This window comes from Lygodium microphyllum, chromosome 1 (genome assembly GCF_053477565.2).
Source record: "Lygodium microphyllum isolate KBCC chromosome 1, Lygodium_microphyllum_v1.1.10, whole genome shotgun sequence".
Classification (NCBI taxonomy): Eukaryota; Viridiplantae; Streptophyta; class Polypodiopsida; order Schizaeales; family Lygodiaceae; genus Lygodium; species Lygodium microphyllum.
In genome coordinates, this window is record NC_141135.1 from 153,455,242 (window position 1) to 153,471,035 (window position 15,794).

Below are 15,794 nucleotides of genomic sequence, written 5' to 3' on the forward strand. Positions count from 1 at the left end.
AAATCTACTAGAGTACTGCTTACCTTTCCCTAGTGGGCCGAGCCTTGGTGATTAACCAGGTCCTAGTGACGGCTTGATACATCACCTGGTGTTGGTGCTTCTCATCCTTTGTAGTTTAGCTTCACCGCCTATAGTGTAGAATTTCCTCTGGGCCGGGTCAAATGGCTCCAAGGACTCTCGGGCCAAGGTGGCGTGGGCGACCATCATCCGACATCGGTCAGAGAGAGGCGTGGGATCATAGACCCAGAGTATCAGAGTCTGGCCCTTTTTGGCCAAGCTAGTAGTCCGCGGTCTCACACCAAAAGGGCAGATCTGGAAGAACTTATTGCGGGAGGGTCTCTAGGAGCGTAGATCGAGGCTTCACGGTGATTGGAGGCCGTCCTTGAGATGGATCTTCATGAGGGCCCAAATCACGCCCCCCAAATCCTTCTTCCTATGTAGCATACTTCATGTGTGGTAGGGCCTCTGTAAGGCCCTAATTCAGAGCCCCTCAGGCTGCCAAGAGGAGATAGACCGCTAGCCGGTGATTTGGAACCCCCAAGTGAGAGATCGGGATGGGGTACAGAATGGCGAGCGCCCCCATATCCAGTGGGCTGGTTGGGAGGCCGGCTTGGCTCGTACCATCAGGACATGGCGGGAGGTGCATAGGATGGTGGATCAGGAGGTGTTGTAGTGAGTATTAGGTTGTCAGAGAGGAGTTGAGTTAAGGAGAAGGGAGATTCTCGTAGCAATACCTCAGGAGTGGCTTGACCCCCTGATATGAGAGTCGATAGAGCCCGATGAGATATGGGCCGCTAGGTTTTCACCAACAGGTATCCCCCTACAGGTGGTAGGTAGAGCGGGCGGCGCTCCACATGGGCCTTTCTTCATCGTGCAGGAGGGGGGGCGTCTGGTCCTTGACAAAGGGCAGCAGGATGAGGAGACTGTCTTTTCATGGATGAGGATTCGGGAGGTTGGCCTCAAAGGAGAGACATGGCGGCTGGACCCTTATGTGTTCCAAGAGGAGCTCCGAGAGTAGCGCCTCTAGATATGGAAGGGCAAGCCACTTGATGAGCTAGAGTGGGACCCGAGAGAGTGGCTATGGTCGGCCACTACGATCGCCTAGAAGCCACCAAGGTTCCTGGAGTACATAGCCAGGATTGGCAGACACACATTGATTGCAAGAGGACATGGACTGGGTACCGTCACGTAGCAGGTACTGGGCGGAGCACAACATCATGGATGCTTTTCGGCGGACTTTCTGGCACCAGTTATGGGACAACTGGAGGCCGAGGAGGGTTTTGTATTTCTTATGGTTGTTGGCACATGGAGGCCTATCGGTGGGGAGTTGGTTAGCCGAGATGCAGAAGGATGGATGTTGTAAACGCTGCACACAGTAGGTTCTAGAAACTCCAAAGCACTGCCTTTGGTTGTGTGAAGCAGCGTAGCTCGTGTGGAGAGGAGCATGCCGCATTCTTTGCCGTATAGTACCCAGCCTTGGATGTATCTCATGGGGAGCTTTCTGTTGGCAGGCAGTCAGCCAAGGCCATCAGCTTCTATATGAGGCTGGGATACATGACACGAAATTCATTATTGAGGCTCGGTCGTGTGCAGTGGTCGGCTTGGAGGCTCTACCCATCCGCTAGGTACTAGAGCCCACAACAGATTGCTCTAAGGTATGGGGGATTGTAGGGAGTTTTACTAGATTGCCGTAAGGTATGAGGGATTGTAGGGAGTTTTACTGGATGGCATAGATGGAAGGCGCGGTGTCAGGAGGTTTTTGGCGGGGAGAGACTTTCAGTATAGGCAACTCTGGTAGAGCTCTGGACCTCCATTATCCACTCCCTCCGCAGCCGATGGGACCAGGTGCAAGGCGAGTCTCCAGCTTGTCAAGAGCTCTGTTTGCATTTCATGCGCATTTGGGATGGCTAGGACTTGCTTTTCATGATGCAGGCAGGCAGCCCTAGATGGCGATACTACCCCTCTCCATGGCTTCTTGCCTCCATCCCCCATAGACCACCCTAAGAGGCTTGTATACTTGATATATCTGTGACTTTGCATCAGCTCCAGCTAGTCTGTTGAGCATGAGCACTTCTTTGTATTCAGGTTTTTCTTGAAGTAATATAATTAGCTACACTTTATTTGCAAAAAAAATCTCGCAAAACCAAACCATAGAATAGCATAACCAAGCATAAACCATGGCTAAAACATTAATGGCAACACAACATATGCTGTTGTCCATGGAACCAAATGTAAACCATTGAAAACTGGAGTATAATCTGATCATAAACTGATCACTTGCTGATCTGAGAACTGATCACAAACTGCTGCAAATGTGACCCAAACTGATCACAAACTCATTGCAAAAACTAACCAGCAATCAATGCAAAATTGACGCAAAACTAGTCCCAAAAGTGGCCATAAACGGTTCTCAAGCTGATTAAAAACTAAGCTGAAACTGATCAAAATTTTGGTCTCAAAATTGAGGCAAAATTCATGCCAAATTGATCATAAGATGATGCAAAAGTATAGTTCCAGTGCTCAGGTGAATCTTATACTCATCCATACATCTTACAGTGACTAATACACTAAGTAGTGACCTCATGGCAAACATACTGTCAGCGCAGTACCTTGGATGCATGCTGAATACATTTGAGATCCACTACATACGAGAGCTGTCCATAACTGCAAGAGTGGAAGTGCTACCTCCCCCTTGAGCATTAGGCAATACTTCGGACCCTTGCTCTACTGGACTTGACGGAGCCCAAACTAAAGTTGGCTCTAACTGAAAGGCATCTGGGTAAAATTGCAACAACTGAGGATAGTCAACCAAGTCATCCTCTTCCATCCATTTGGCATCCATTGGTGAATAATTCTGAGATTTTACCAAGTATCTCCTGGAAACTTTACCTATGACATTTCTTTCCTTATGTGCCAAAATTTGCTCGGTTACTAAAATCTCATCCAGCTCCTCAACCTCAGGCTGAATTTCAGCAGACATATCCTCTGGCACATCTCCATGAAAAGGCCTAAACAAATTGATATGAAAGGCATTGTGTATCCGCCAATGTGGAGGTAATTTCAGCCGATATGCCACATCGCTGATCTTCTCCAATACCTGGAAGGGCCCATAGTATCTCATACTCAACTTTGAATACAATCTCTCTCTTCCTTTCATCTTTTTCAGCCTTGCCTTTTCAAAATGCAGCAATACATAATCACCTTTTGTAAACTGCAAAGCACGTCTGTGGCGATCAGCTGCCCTCTTTTACTTTTCTTGCGATCATTGAAGTACATATTTTATCTTTGCATAGGCCACATCCAAGTTTTCCACATAATGATCAACCTCAAAGATCTTATCCTTAGTTTGCAGAGTAGGTGGTATCTTCTTACTACCCTCAACCACCTCAAATGGAGCTTTTTCCGTAGAGCTCCCACTGTGTCTTGTGGTTTGAAACATAGCATCTCAAAAAATCTAACACTCTGGAATTTGCCTCCTTAGATTGACCATCTGTCTACGGATGGAAGGATGATGAGAATTTCAACGTGGTACCCATATTCTCAAACAATCCCTTCTCAAACCATGAAACCAGTCTTCCTCCTCGGATAGGGTGGTAAATGTTGAGTGTTGAAATGGCTTGTTTTTTGGCTGATTTTTGTTGTTTTTGAGAGCTGAATGGTTGATTTAATGAGATGATTAATTGGTTTGGAAGTGGTTTGAGAGTGTTTTGGATGATATTGATTGTGTTTTGGAAGATCATGATGTTTGTTGGTGGTTCTGTGATGTTCTGATAGGTTCTGATTGGTTCTGTATACCTTCTGTTTCGCTCTGTTTTGGTCTGTTTTGTTCTGATTATCTTCTGTAAGGAGGGATGGAGTATTGATTGATGAAGATTGAGATATTGTGAAAGCTTATTGAATGGTTTGTGAGAGTTTGGAATGGTTTGAGTATGAGGTATGTGGTTTTGATGACCTTCTGTAACCTTCTGTAGGTCTTCTGTAGAGCCTCTGTCTCTGTTCTGTTCTGTACTGTAGCTGTTCTGGTACTGTTCTGTAGACTGTTCTGTATGCTTCTGTATGTGTTCTGATGGATGAGAGTGTAGCTTGGGAAAGTTTTCTAGCCTTGGAAGGAGGTGAATACAAGTGCAAAAGAGCTGAAAGAAGTGGAAGAAGTAGTTGCCAAAGACTCAAGTGAAGACTAGAGTGAAGTGACAGTAGTGAGCTACGAAAGGACACTGTAGTGGCTCTGGTGACCCTTCATATCAGACATACCTCTTGGGAGGGGTATCCACGACCTAAGAGGGATTATTGAGAGTGATTTTGAGAGATTGTAGTGAGGATATGATGTATTATTGATGGAGAGAGAGAGAGAGAGAGTCAGAGATAGCCAATTCTACTCAAACAGAGTGATTGTATATGAGAGATTGAGAGAGAAGACTATGAAGATATTGAAGATGAATACTATGTGATGTATTTCCATTCAAAGATGGTGTATTCCTTTGCTTTCTTTGTTCTATAGATGGATTTTGTGAAGATATTGAAGAATATGGTTGATCTTATAAAATCCGTGGGAGGTCTACATGGTGCTGTATGAAGATTTGTTGTGCCTGGTGTTCTTTTCTTCATTGTGATCATATGAAACATGATAAACAAGCTTGTTGATGTTACAAGATAGATTTTCTTGCAAGAGAATTCCCTTTTCCTTGGTGTTCCTCTTGGGGCTTCAATAAATAACCTAATTAAGCACTATTTACAACGATTAACAAATTCACAAAACTGAAATGCATACTTTAACATATAATCTTCTGCATTGGACACCTTGTTGACCCCAAAATTGGCGTCCCTTTCGGTATTTATTTAACTTAATTGAAGAAAAAGTTGATGTATAATGGGATTCTCCCAATCCCTTTCGGTATTCCAACTCCCCTTGCTGTCCAAAATGACCAACAAGTCTTGAATTTGATTTGCCTCTTCATTTGGGTAGTCAATTGGCCTTCACCTGCTTTGATGGAGGTGGAAAATGCGCCAAATTCATCGATTTGCTAGTTCCTCCACCTGAATTTGATAAAAAACAGCTTCAACCCTATTGAATCAAAGTCTTGAAGCTTCCGATTTCTAGTAGCTTCTTGAGGCTGCTACTAAACTCTAATTTCAGATTAGGGTTTACAGCCTCAATGTTGTAATCTTTGAAGCAAGACTAGGAGATGAGAGAGAATGCTGAGGAGAGAGAAAATTCAGACTTTCTTCGTGAAAAACTGAAGAAAATTTGTCATTTATTGTTACTGCCCAATCTCAACAGATTGTAGATGCAAAGAACTGAAGAAAATCAGTCATTTACTGTTGTTGCCTTGTCTCAATAGCCTGTAGATGCTGTCATCTGCTGTTGATTGGTCTTCTCCTACCCCTGGCTGCCTCAGAAGGTCCTCTAATGGCTGCAAATTAGACCAGTAGCATCTTCTTCCCCTCTCTTGCATGTTGAATATTCTAAAATGCCTCTCTCTAGCCTCTAAAGACATTTTCCAATCTTGAATGGGCATTTCTGACAAGTGGCAACCTTCCCAAATGGTTTTTCTAGCATTATCCGTAATTAAATATTAATTCAGTCTTTAAATACAAAAAAATAATCTAATAATTATTTTGGTGCCTTGAAAAATAGTCTGACTGGCTAATAATTAAATTGGCTAGGCAACTTCCATTCCCGAGTGTGTCTACGCCATCTTTGACCATCAAATTGGCGTTAAGAACCATTAAACGCTACTTCTTTAGTGTCACCAACTGACACTTATGGCGAAATGAATGACCTACGCTAACAACTGGTACCAGATACCATCAAGTATATGTGCAGTATAACCTATAGCAACTTTTGCCTTTGACATCCCGTGATTTCCTCGGGTCTCGAGCTCGTAAATTTACTCTAACTTTAGTTATACCTCACATGTGCAACATTCACTTAACCATGTGATTAAAAATTAATGCACATGTTAAGTGAGGTTTCAAAAATACATGACCTTATGATAGCAGATGAAATTCTTGCCAAGATGAGAGAGGGATTCACAAGAGGAGGAGGAAGTGGCATATTGACACCGACTCCTATGCCTACTAATGAAAAAGCATGGGTGTGGGCGTATCTTCAATCAATGCCGAAGAGACCTTCACAATTGGTGGTGGGGGCTCCATATCTGCATCTAGCTTTGGCAAAGACAAAGAGTAGAGGCTCATGTGGCATCGGAGAGGCAATTCTCTCTCTCTCTTAAGCTCCTAGTCATGCGTGAATTGGTTGTCTTTCTTAGAGAAAGGCAATGACTTACGGATGTTGAAATTGCACACATGGTGATTGAGTGTAATCTTGCATTTAATGTCCTAAAGCAAGAGCAACGGAAGAAGATAGTAAGAGCCATTGCCAATGTGGATCCCTGTGAAGGATGGACCGCTGTTACATACAATGATATAAGGACGAAGAAGATTGATGAAGAGAAGGAGAGGATTGATAGAGCCCTTGATCCCATTCGAGCCGCATGGATAAACTATGGTTGCTCCATTCTCACCAACGGATGGAGTAATCGTAAGAAATGGGGTATCATCAACATACTCATCTCATGTCTACTCGACACTTACTTTTTGCAGGTCGTAGATAACAATAAGAGGGGAAGGAAAACGACGAGTGCATTCATCTCTTACAACATTTGGCAAGCTATCATTGAGGTATACATTGTCTTTTAAATCTGTTTCACTTTTTTTCATTATAATTTATGCATAACTATCTATCTCCCTATTCTCTCTAATATCTATCTCAATTCTTTATTTCCCTCCCATCCCCCCCTTCCCCCCCCTCCCCCCCCCCAAAACCTCTACCTCTTTTGATTCTTGAATCTTGAAAGGCTCAACTCTTTCTTTCTCTCTATAACCAAGTATTGTTACTTATAATTTGTGGTTGTAGGTGGACCCCTCAAATGTGGTGCAAGTTGTTACCGACAATGTATTGACTTGTCGGCACATGGGCCATTTGCTTGAGGCCATGCTTTCCATGATTGTGTGGATTTCGTATGCAATTCATTGTTTGGACTTGCTTAAGAAGGATATTAGGAAGCTCAAGTGGGTGAAGTAGGTGGTCCTGGTCCACAATGCTACATCAATTGTCACCTTCATGGTAAAGGTAAAGGTGCTTGCAATATATTATGAGTATAGCACACTTGAGTTGAAAAAGCCTTGTTCAACTTGTTTTGCTTACATGTGGTTGTTGCTCGAGTGCTTTTATGAGGTGCGGGCCACCTTGCGTAGATAGTGGTATCCACTCTATGGAATGGATGGAATGAGCATGAGATAGAGGAGGCCAAGGCCATGCAGCGCTTGTGCCTCAATGAGCAGTTTTGGTAGAAAGTCCGTGCCATTGTCATTGTTCTAACTTCCTTTTATATGGTGTTATGTGTGAGTGATTGAGAGGTCTACCATGGGCCTTCTTGTTAGAGTGGCATTGATGGTAGAACGTGCATGCGTGGTGATCACAAAAGCACAATGTACACATGTTCTAGAGAAAGCAAAGAGGAGATACATAAGCGCATCCATGGTTTTGCCGCATTGATACATCTGGTCTACAAGTCGCTGGTAGTCCATGGGTGATAGAGAGCTTTGTTTAGACTAGCTTGCTTATTTGAGTTATGTGGTTCCTATGGATGACCACAATGCAATGCTAGAGAACCTAGGATGCTATGCGGGTCAGAGAGGGCATGTGGCTTTTGGTTCTTCCACTTGTTGGAGGAGAGAGTGAGTTGTGAAGCCTCTATTTCGGTGGCAAAACTTTGGATATGTACTGGAGACCCTTCAGCCCTTACCCATGAGAGTCCTTGCTAAGGATTGCTCTATAGGTGCATGTAAGAGAAACTAGAGTATCTATTCTCTCATTCACATGACGAATCACAATCGGCTTAGTACACGACAGTTAGAGCGGCTAGTCTATTGCCACACTAACTTATGAATGATGAGGACTAAAATTTCAAAATTGTTATTTTAAACTTACAATTTAGACTTTAGTATTTACAATGTTATGTACATTGTATAGATGAATGTTAATACATTCAAGTTGACAACAACACTCTACATTAGGAGATGGACGAGGGGAAGCTAATCTTTGCAGAACTCTATAAAGAGCTTGTAGCAATAGATACTTGTGACACTCACAGTAAGCGTGCTCATGGGTGAGGAGTTCAAGTAGGTGGTAGTAGGAGCATGGTCATTTGGTGTCCTTTGACATCGAGGAGGGGTGGCTCGAGTGGCTTGCAGAGATATTTAAGGTGAGGCTCTAGTAGCTCCCATCCTGTGCCTCATAATGGTATGATATTGGTACGAAAAAAAGTTAATGTTATTTTTAAAAAAGCCATAAATCATCAAATGATAAAACACATGTCTAAAGTGAAAATAACCATTTCATTACAAATAAGATCAATACGTGAGGGTGGTTCTCGCGGTCACATGCGCTGCCACCTATGCACAACATGTACTACAACTAATGTCTAAAGACTAGTACATACATGGATAATAGATCATAGTGGTATGTGGATACAATGATAGTAGATACAAAAAAGAGAAAGACCTATGAATCTATAGACTATGATGAGGCATCATTATCATCATCATTATCAGAACCATTTGAGTACTCATCAAGAGAGTTTGAAGATGACTCCTCAACGTCATATGATGAGACACTCTCATGCTCATCCTCACTAATGAGGTTACCATTATCATCAAATGATGGCTCCCTAGGCGCTAGCTGTGTAGGCAAGGGGTTATAAGATACCATTTAGTACCATATTTTATCGTACCGTACTAGATCGTACCTTTTGTACCTGATAACTATGTTTATGACTTTGTTTGTAATCAAGTTAAGCTTGAATGGGTAGACTTGATCGAAGTAGATATTACTGAGGAGGAAGGGGAGAAAGTGTTTTTCCATTTACCACACAAGAAAAGCCCTGGTTGGGATGGCTTCCCTAGTGAGCTATTTTCAATCAATGTGGAGTAGCTTAAAGACCATCTAACTTGCCTTTCCCAGCATGTGTGGGGATCTGGATCAATGCCTTTGGATCGGAAAATTGCAATTATTCATTTGCTGCCCAAGGTTCCCTCACCATGTGCTTTGAAACAATGCAAATCCATTTCTATTATGGGATGCTTGTACAAAATCTTTTCAAAAGTCACTGCTAAGATGGGGATTGATTATGCCAAAGCCTCTGGGCAATAGGTTGTCATTATCAAGTTAGATATTGAAAACACTTTTGATCATGTCAGCTAGTCTTTCAAAAGACGATTGATGTCCACCATGGGCTTTGGTCCTCGTATGAGTTCTCTTATTTACACTATCAGCCGGGATACAATGGCACATGTTGTGTTTAATAGGGGAGTCACAAATGAGATTTTCTTATCTCACTCTCTGTGTCAAGGATGCCCTCTTAGTCCTTTATTGTTTGCATTGGTCACTTATATTATTGCCATTTCCATATTCACGACCAATCCATTCAATTACTTGAAAATTTTAGTTGGATTGACTCTATTCAATTCCATTGGAGGCTAGGCATAGATGGGCTTTCCATGAGTCTGATTCTACTCACGGGTCTTGTTACTACTGCAGCAGTGTCTTCGGCTTGGCCAGTCACTAAAAATACACTTGATGCTCTCTTTGCTGGATAGGATGGCTGGTGATGGGGAGATTGTTGGTTTATCTTTTTCCAGTGGTCCCCAACTTTTGGGTTAATTGTTAAAAGATGATTTCTTTATGTTTCTTAAGGGTGATCAAACCAACGTGAATCGGGCAATGGCTATTTGGGGTTTGTTTGGTTTAGCCTTGGACCTTCATATAAATGCTCAAAAATCTACATCGATCTCTTGTACAAAAACTGATTTGCAAGAATTGGGCTAGCGAGTTGTTGTTTCTAGAGGTGATATTACTCGGCACTTGGAATATCCCATTGGTGTGGATATACCTCCTAGAGCATTATTTGATTGGATCTCTTCTTGAGTTTATGCTTAGATTTTATGTATTGGAAATCTCAAGGCTGGCCTCTTCATGTGCAACTCAAAGTGGCCCAATCTATCATGATTAATATGGTCTCTTATTTTTTACACTTGCTTTGTTGGAGCAAAAAGTCTATCTTGGAATTGGTGCAGGCCATTTGCTTTATGTTGTGGAAAAAAAGAAGGCAATTATTTGGGTGAGGTGTGGATTTCTTGGCAACACTACTAAACGGTTGGGGGAAGCTGCGTTGTTGGATGTCAATCTTCATATGGTAGCTCTAAGAATGGCACTTGTGCAAGCCTTGTATGCGCAAAGACACCCTTGGACTGATGTTGCCAAATTTTTTATTGAGGAGATTGGTATCACCCATGGTCATTCGCCCATGGTCACATGGTTATCCAAGCATCTTGGTGGCATGTGTTGAATTCTACAAGGCCTCTCAAAACATCATAGTCATTTCTCCTTACTCATTTGATTGCCTCTTGGCAGCTAATTCTTTACCTTATAGTTTGGCATCATGATCTTCAAAAGGAGGCTAATTCGTTATAGGCAAAAGTGCTGGCTATTTCTAGGATGCTTGATTGGCTAGATAAATATTTACATCAAGACAAATTTAATCGGATGTCTTGATTGGAGTTACAAATGGTGAGTGATGTTGTCATTCTTGGGCGGTCCTGTCTTTATTCCTTTTGTTGCATACATCAATACTTTTGGGTGCCTGGAGGCTATAGCCACATATGTGCTACTTTGTAGGAGCAACTTGAGTAATATATAATCCATTGTTTGCTCCACAGCCTACTTCCCCTTGGTACGATTGGATGTTTGTGAAACTTGCTAACTTTCAAAAAGGTTGGCTAATTAGATCTATTACAAGTTGGTGAAGGATAAGAGATGGGTTACTGAGAAAGCCAATAAAGTTTGGCATGCTTGAGATAGAAGAGTGAAGTGGTAGGATAGAACTTTTCAATTGTGGAGGGCCAAGATTCCTTATCAAGGGAATGTATTTATATGGATACTGCTTGTTGGAGGTCTTCCCATAGGGGATGTGCTATGTGCTTATAAGATCTCACATCGTAGATGTATGGAAGATGTCTTCCATGGTTTCGGCGGACCTCATTATTCTTGATGTGGATGCTCTTTTGGCTGGATATTGTTCAATCTACTCCTATTGTTTCATTGGTATGATGTTTGTGTGCTAGGTTTTGGTAGCCTTTTGGCTTGACTTGTAAATTGTTGGGATTTTTATGGCTGGCCAAAAGGCTTGATGTAAATACTTTTACTTATTTAATCTAAGATTCTTCACACACACACACACACACACACACACACACACACACACACACACAATACCTATAGGTGTGTTTGCCAATGCCAGTGAGGTGAACTCATCGCTAAGGAATAATTGTTTCATGGCACCCTTACATTCTTTTAATTGGCCTAGCACCAAGAAGTTAAAGAAAATCCCTGAGTCAAAGCATTTCAATAGCATATGTTGTGAGATCATGCCAAAGGAATTGATGATTCAAGACAATGGTCACCATTCGAGCTCCTTGCTCATTGATGGGTACAATCCAAAACAAGATGGGGGTGGTGGCCAGAAGGGCCTTGTTTTTTTGTATGAATACGTGCGGTATGGTACCGTACGGATCAGTCCATACTAAGTACAAAGACAACCCTAGGAGAGCTATCCTTGCTTTCCAAACTTGACTCATCAATGTGGATTTACATCAATGATGATAGAAAAAAGTATGCTATTAAACTGTAAGATGATCTCAAAGAACAATCTAACCATATGATCTGCTTTTATTTGCTTCCTCACTAGAATGACATGGATCTACTGACTAAATCTGCATAAAACAATGCACTTTCATTCATTCTTTGTTGGTGCTTCAGGAAATTCCAAGTTTAAATTCATAGCCATGGTTTCCCACTATGTATCCTTAACAAGCAAATGGGTGCAACAAACTGAGTGCCCTTTGTCATAGGATGCAAATCCCTTATAAAAGCATCCATTGTGCAAAACAATGCACTCACTATCATTCTTTGTTGGTGCTTTAGGAAGTTCGAAGATTATACTCATTGCTATGGTTTCCCACTATGCATCCTTAACAGGCAAATGGGTGCAACTAACCCGGTGCCTTTTGACACAGGATGCAAATCTGTTATAAAAGGATCCATCTTCTATCTTAAAGCTAGCCAAAATAGGTTTTAACTACTTTCATTGTAACATCAATATTTCAATGCCCAACATCTCTAGGCCTGCTTTGTAACACCAAAGATGACCATTCATTGTAACGAATCCATCCTTAAAAGTATAGTACACAAGTTACTAACCGTTCAACCATTCAAAGATACTTGCGCAATTGTACTCTCTCATATCACCAATTGTCCATCTTCCATCAAAACAGAAAAACCTATTTTTTTTACAGCATCATGATTTATACTAAACAAAAGCTCTCCTCTCAGCATATTGTATGCTGCAATTTTCTTAGTATTGCACATGGTGCCATGCTATCATTTACAATATCTAGAACAAGGTTTCTCAGCCTTCACATAATTGGCCACAATACACAAGATGGGAACATTCTCTAGTGCACCCAGAAATCAGGCAAAGAATTGAGCAGAGACACCTTCTGTGACAATAACATATGCCCGCAATTGTCTCTTTGCAAAGTAGCATCATCTTGCACAATTGGGCAACATTGTGACTCACTTCTTTTGGTTGTTTTTGTAGAATCTGTAGGAAAATCTCCAAAACCAATTGGTGACATGAATCCATATACCACACGCAAATGCTTTCACACACACTATGCTCTACTAATTGTCCTAATCACCCTTAACGGCTGCTTCATAAGACTCATGCTCATGACCATTCTGAAGGATCCGTACTGCTTTACAAGACTTATGCTCATGACTATCCAAGGGATCCACACTGCTTTAAGAGACTTACACTAATGGCCATCCTAAAGGATCCACGACTAGTTATATATCATGAGCACAAGAAAGTATTCAATGTATACAAGCATATGCTCAGTGCTACTAAACATGCACTCAATATACATCAACATGTATTTTCCTTGTATGTTCTTCTTAATGCTTTACCCCTCCATGTATGGCCATCCAGTAGGACCCCCATCCAATGGTAACTGTTGACCATGAACAAATCAAAATACTTGATGCATCTATAACACAAAACACAAAACACTTGACACATCTATAACACAAAACACAAAATTGGCCCCAAAGCTCAAGTGCTCCCTACTATATTTCTTTAAAATTACTAAACTTGTACAATCTGAGTACAAAAACCCTGATTTTAACTTTGAAACCTTGCATTTCAGCCACTCGGCAAACTCTAACCATACCTTGTTTCTACTCTTTGTAGATCGGTTCAACCCTGTCTGCTCACTACGTCACAAGTTGCTCTCACTAACTGAGGCTAACAAACACTAGAACTGACCAGATCTGACTTGAAAACCTCAATCTCTACACAGTCTCTTCAAAGAGCACTTGCACGCAGACCAAGACTACTGCCTATAGCAAACTGTGTGCCCTCTGGAGAGAGAAAGTGCTGCACACAGCTTGCATGCGACTCTAGATTGCAAGTCTATGCTGAATAGAGAAACTTCATCCTATCGCTAGTGCTGCTCAATGCTGTCCAGTCCTATCCTGTGCATACAAAAGAGAGAATACAGCCAGTCCCTTGAAAAAAAACTGCACAAAACTAGGAAAAGCACTTGTGCACAGTCCAGGACAGCTGTCAATAACATTGGTGCCCATTGAGGACAGAGAAAGATGCACACAGGTTGTACCAAACCCTAGAATTCTACCAATCCAAAGAAACACAGCTATTATCACACAACACAACCTCTTCCAGCCTTGCACACTGCTATTCCTCATTGAACATGCTTGGAGGAGATGACAAAAATATTTGCATGCTTGCAAGGAAGAGAGAAAACTGCCACTATGCTGTCAAAACAATCACAACCCCTCCCTTGCATGCCATGACTGCCACAAAAACTGCCTCCATCTGCCCAAAACTAGCACACAAACTTGACTTCCATTTTATCAGCTTCTTCCATTATGTTTTTGCATTAAAAAAACATATTTTAATTCAAACATGTTAAATTTAATTGTCAAGGTCCAAACCTTGGCCCCATTGCCCAAATTTAATAGTTTCACTAAAACTTTGGCACAAAAGTTCAAAGAGCCCCAATTATTTAAATATGCACTTTAAATCAAATAATTATTAATCTCTAGCTCTCAACTATTGAACCCCTGCCATTGATGGACGTGCTCATGTCCTACACAACTTATGCAATGTCTTGCTTGCCTAAAGAGCTAGGAGGTAATCACATGTTAATCTTGAGCTTGGAACAACACATCCTGATGACACCTTTTATTAAGTTGTGAGAGTCAATTGTTGTACCAAAGTTAAAGGAAATCATGTTTAATGAAATAATCTTTTTGGGACTGTTTTGAGATCCAAAATCAAGTGACAAATTTGTGGTGATTTCTAAGGCCCTTATCAACAAGCTAGATAAAAAGGGAGAAAAGAGGGGGGAATCTGTGTCGGGTGGGTGGTGATTGGGTTGGGGCTTGGGGGGAAAGGGGTGGTGCACACATAAAGAGTGGAGAAAAGCTAGGCATGTGAGGCAGAAGCTGAAAGTTGGCAAGAGGGAAGGGAGAGATGGGCTAACGAGGGCAGAAGAGAGGCAGTGTGAAGGCAGAGAGGAGGGGCAGCAACAGGCCAAAAGGAGGAAGGGAATGCACTGTTGGAGTGGAGGGAGGCGACCCAGGAAGGAGGAAGGCTGCAAGGTGGTGCAAAGGAAGTGAGTAGGGGAGGTCTGTGGTGGGATTAGACAACAGGCCTAATAAGACTGCTACTGGTGGGGCAACAGGTAGATCCCTCACGAACTGCTTCCTGCTTAACCCACTATATTGCGATTGATTCTCAAGAGTATGCCAGTGATAGAGCTGCCATCCAAAGAACCAGAGCATGCATAGCATAATGCGTCTGTAACATGATGGAATAAGATGCTTCCTATGACAATTGTAACGACAATATAAAGCAAGAAAACGAAATGCACAGAAACCCATCAAATGACAAGTAAACAAAGATATAACCTACCTTTTTAGAGTAGAATGTCAACAAATGACAAAGCATTCCAATTGTTGATGCCATTGGACTAAAGTGTGATCCAACCCAAACAAGAACTTGAAGGTACACTGTGTCAATTGCAAAATCTGGAATTGACAGCTCTTGTTCGATCTGTAACAATGACATAATTGTAAACATGCTTTTGTACTTCTGTTGTTAAAAGAATGTTTAATGACATATAATGCAACTTGGCATATCTAAATTGAGATATGGGTTAACAAGTTTTGATAAAAAAAGTGGAAATATGGATAATGTAGCTAAATCTTGTGTGATAGCAGAGTCATACATGCAACAGTTTAGAATAAATGATACCAAGGCCAATATCTAGTAAGCCATTGATCACAGTTGATGTGACGATCAACCGCAATATCTGCTTTGCAACTTCATTTTCCATGCATTTTGGGGCACAATATCCTACCTGATCATGGATTCGTTTAGTAATCCTTTAATCTCCATAACAAGAAAAACAGAAACCCAAGATCTGCATATTAGTCAGACTAGTAAACATTGACATGCAAAAAGAACTGTGTATTTTTTTGCAAATAAAATGTGGCTGATTATATTACTTGAAAAGACTGATTACAATGGGACGCTCATGCTCGATAGACTAGTTGGAGCTGGTGCAAAGTCATAAATAAATCATGTGTA

General features: G+C 41.6%; 2 protein-coding genes across 9 annotated transcripts in view; one reads left to right on the forward strand and one right to left on the reverse strand.

Annotated features, from left to right (window-relative positions):
* Positions 1-15,794, reverse strand: part of LOC148041840 (uncharacterized) — a 225,348-nt gene that overhangs the window by 48,659 nt on the left and 160,895 nt on the right. For 3 of the 6 annotated variants that reach the window (XM_087683115.1, XM_087683107.1, XM_087683142.1), the window contains 2 exons: positions 15,433-15,564; positions 15,117-15,257 (listed from right to left, as the gene is read on the reverse strand). In XM_087683115.1, coding sequence (XP_087539241.1) covers positions 15,117-15,257; positions 15,433-15,564 — 273 coding nt within the window. The remainder of the gene's footprint in view (positions 1-15,116; positions 15,258-15,432; positions 15,565-15,794) is intronic. The other 3 variants (XM_087683131.1, XM_087683121.1, XR_015691637.1) reach the window with 2 other exon arrangements.
* The window catches only part of LOC148041841 (uncharacterized), a 218,362-nt gene that overhangs the window by 41,775 nt on the left and 160,793 nt on the right, over positions 1-15,794 (forward strand). Inside the window, exon 2 of one of the 3 annotated variants that reach the window (XR_015691642.1) lies at positions 4,083-4,406. The exons of 1 other annotated variant lie outside the window; for it this stretch is intronic. Coding sequence is in view for 1 of the 2 variants with exons in the window: in XM_087683165.1 (XP_087539291.1) it covers positions 3,972-4,067 (96 nt within the window). In the remaining variant the exon portion in view is untranslated. Of the gene's footprint in view, positions 1-3,971; positions 4,407-15,794 lie in introns of those variants that run through there. One more of the 3 variants, XM_087683165.1, reaches the window with a different exon arrangement.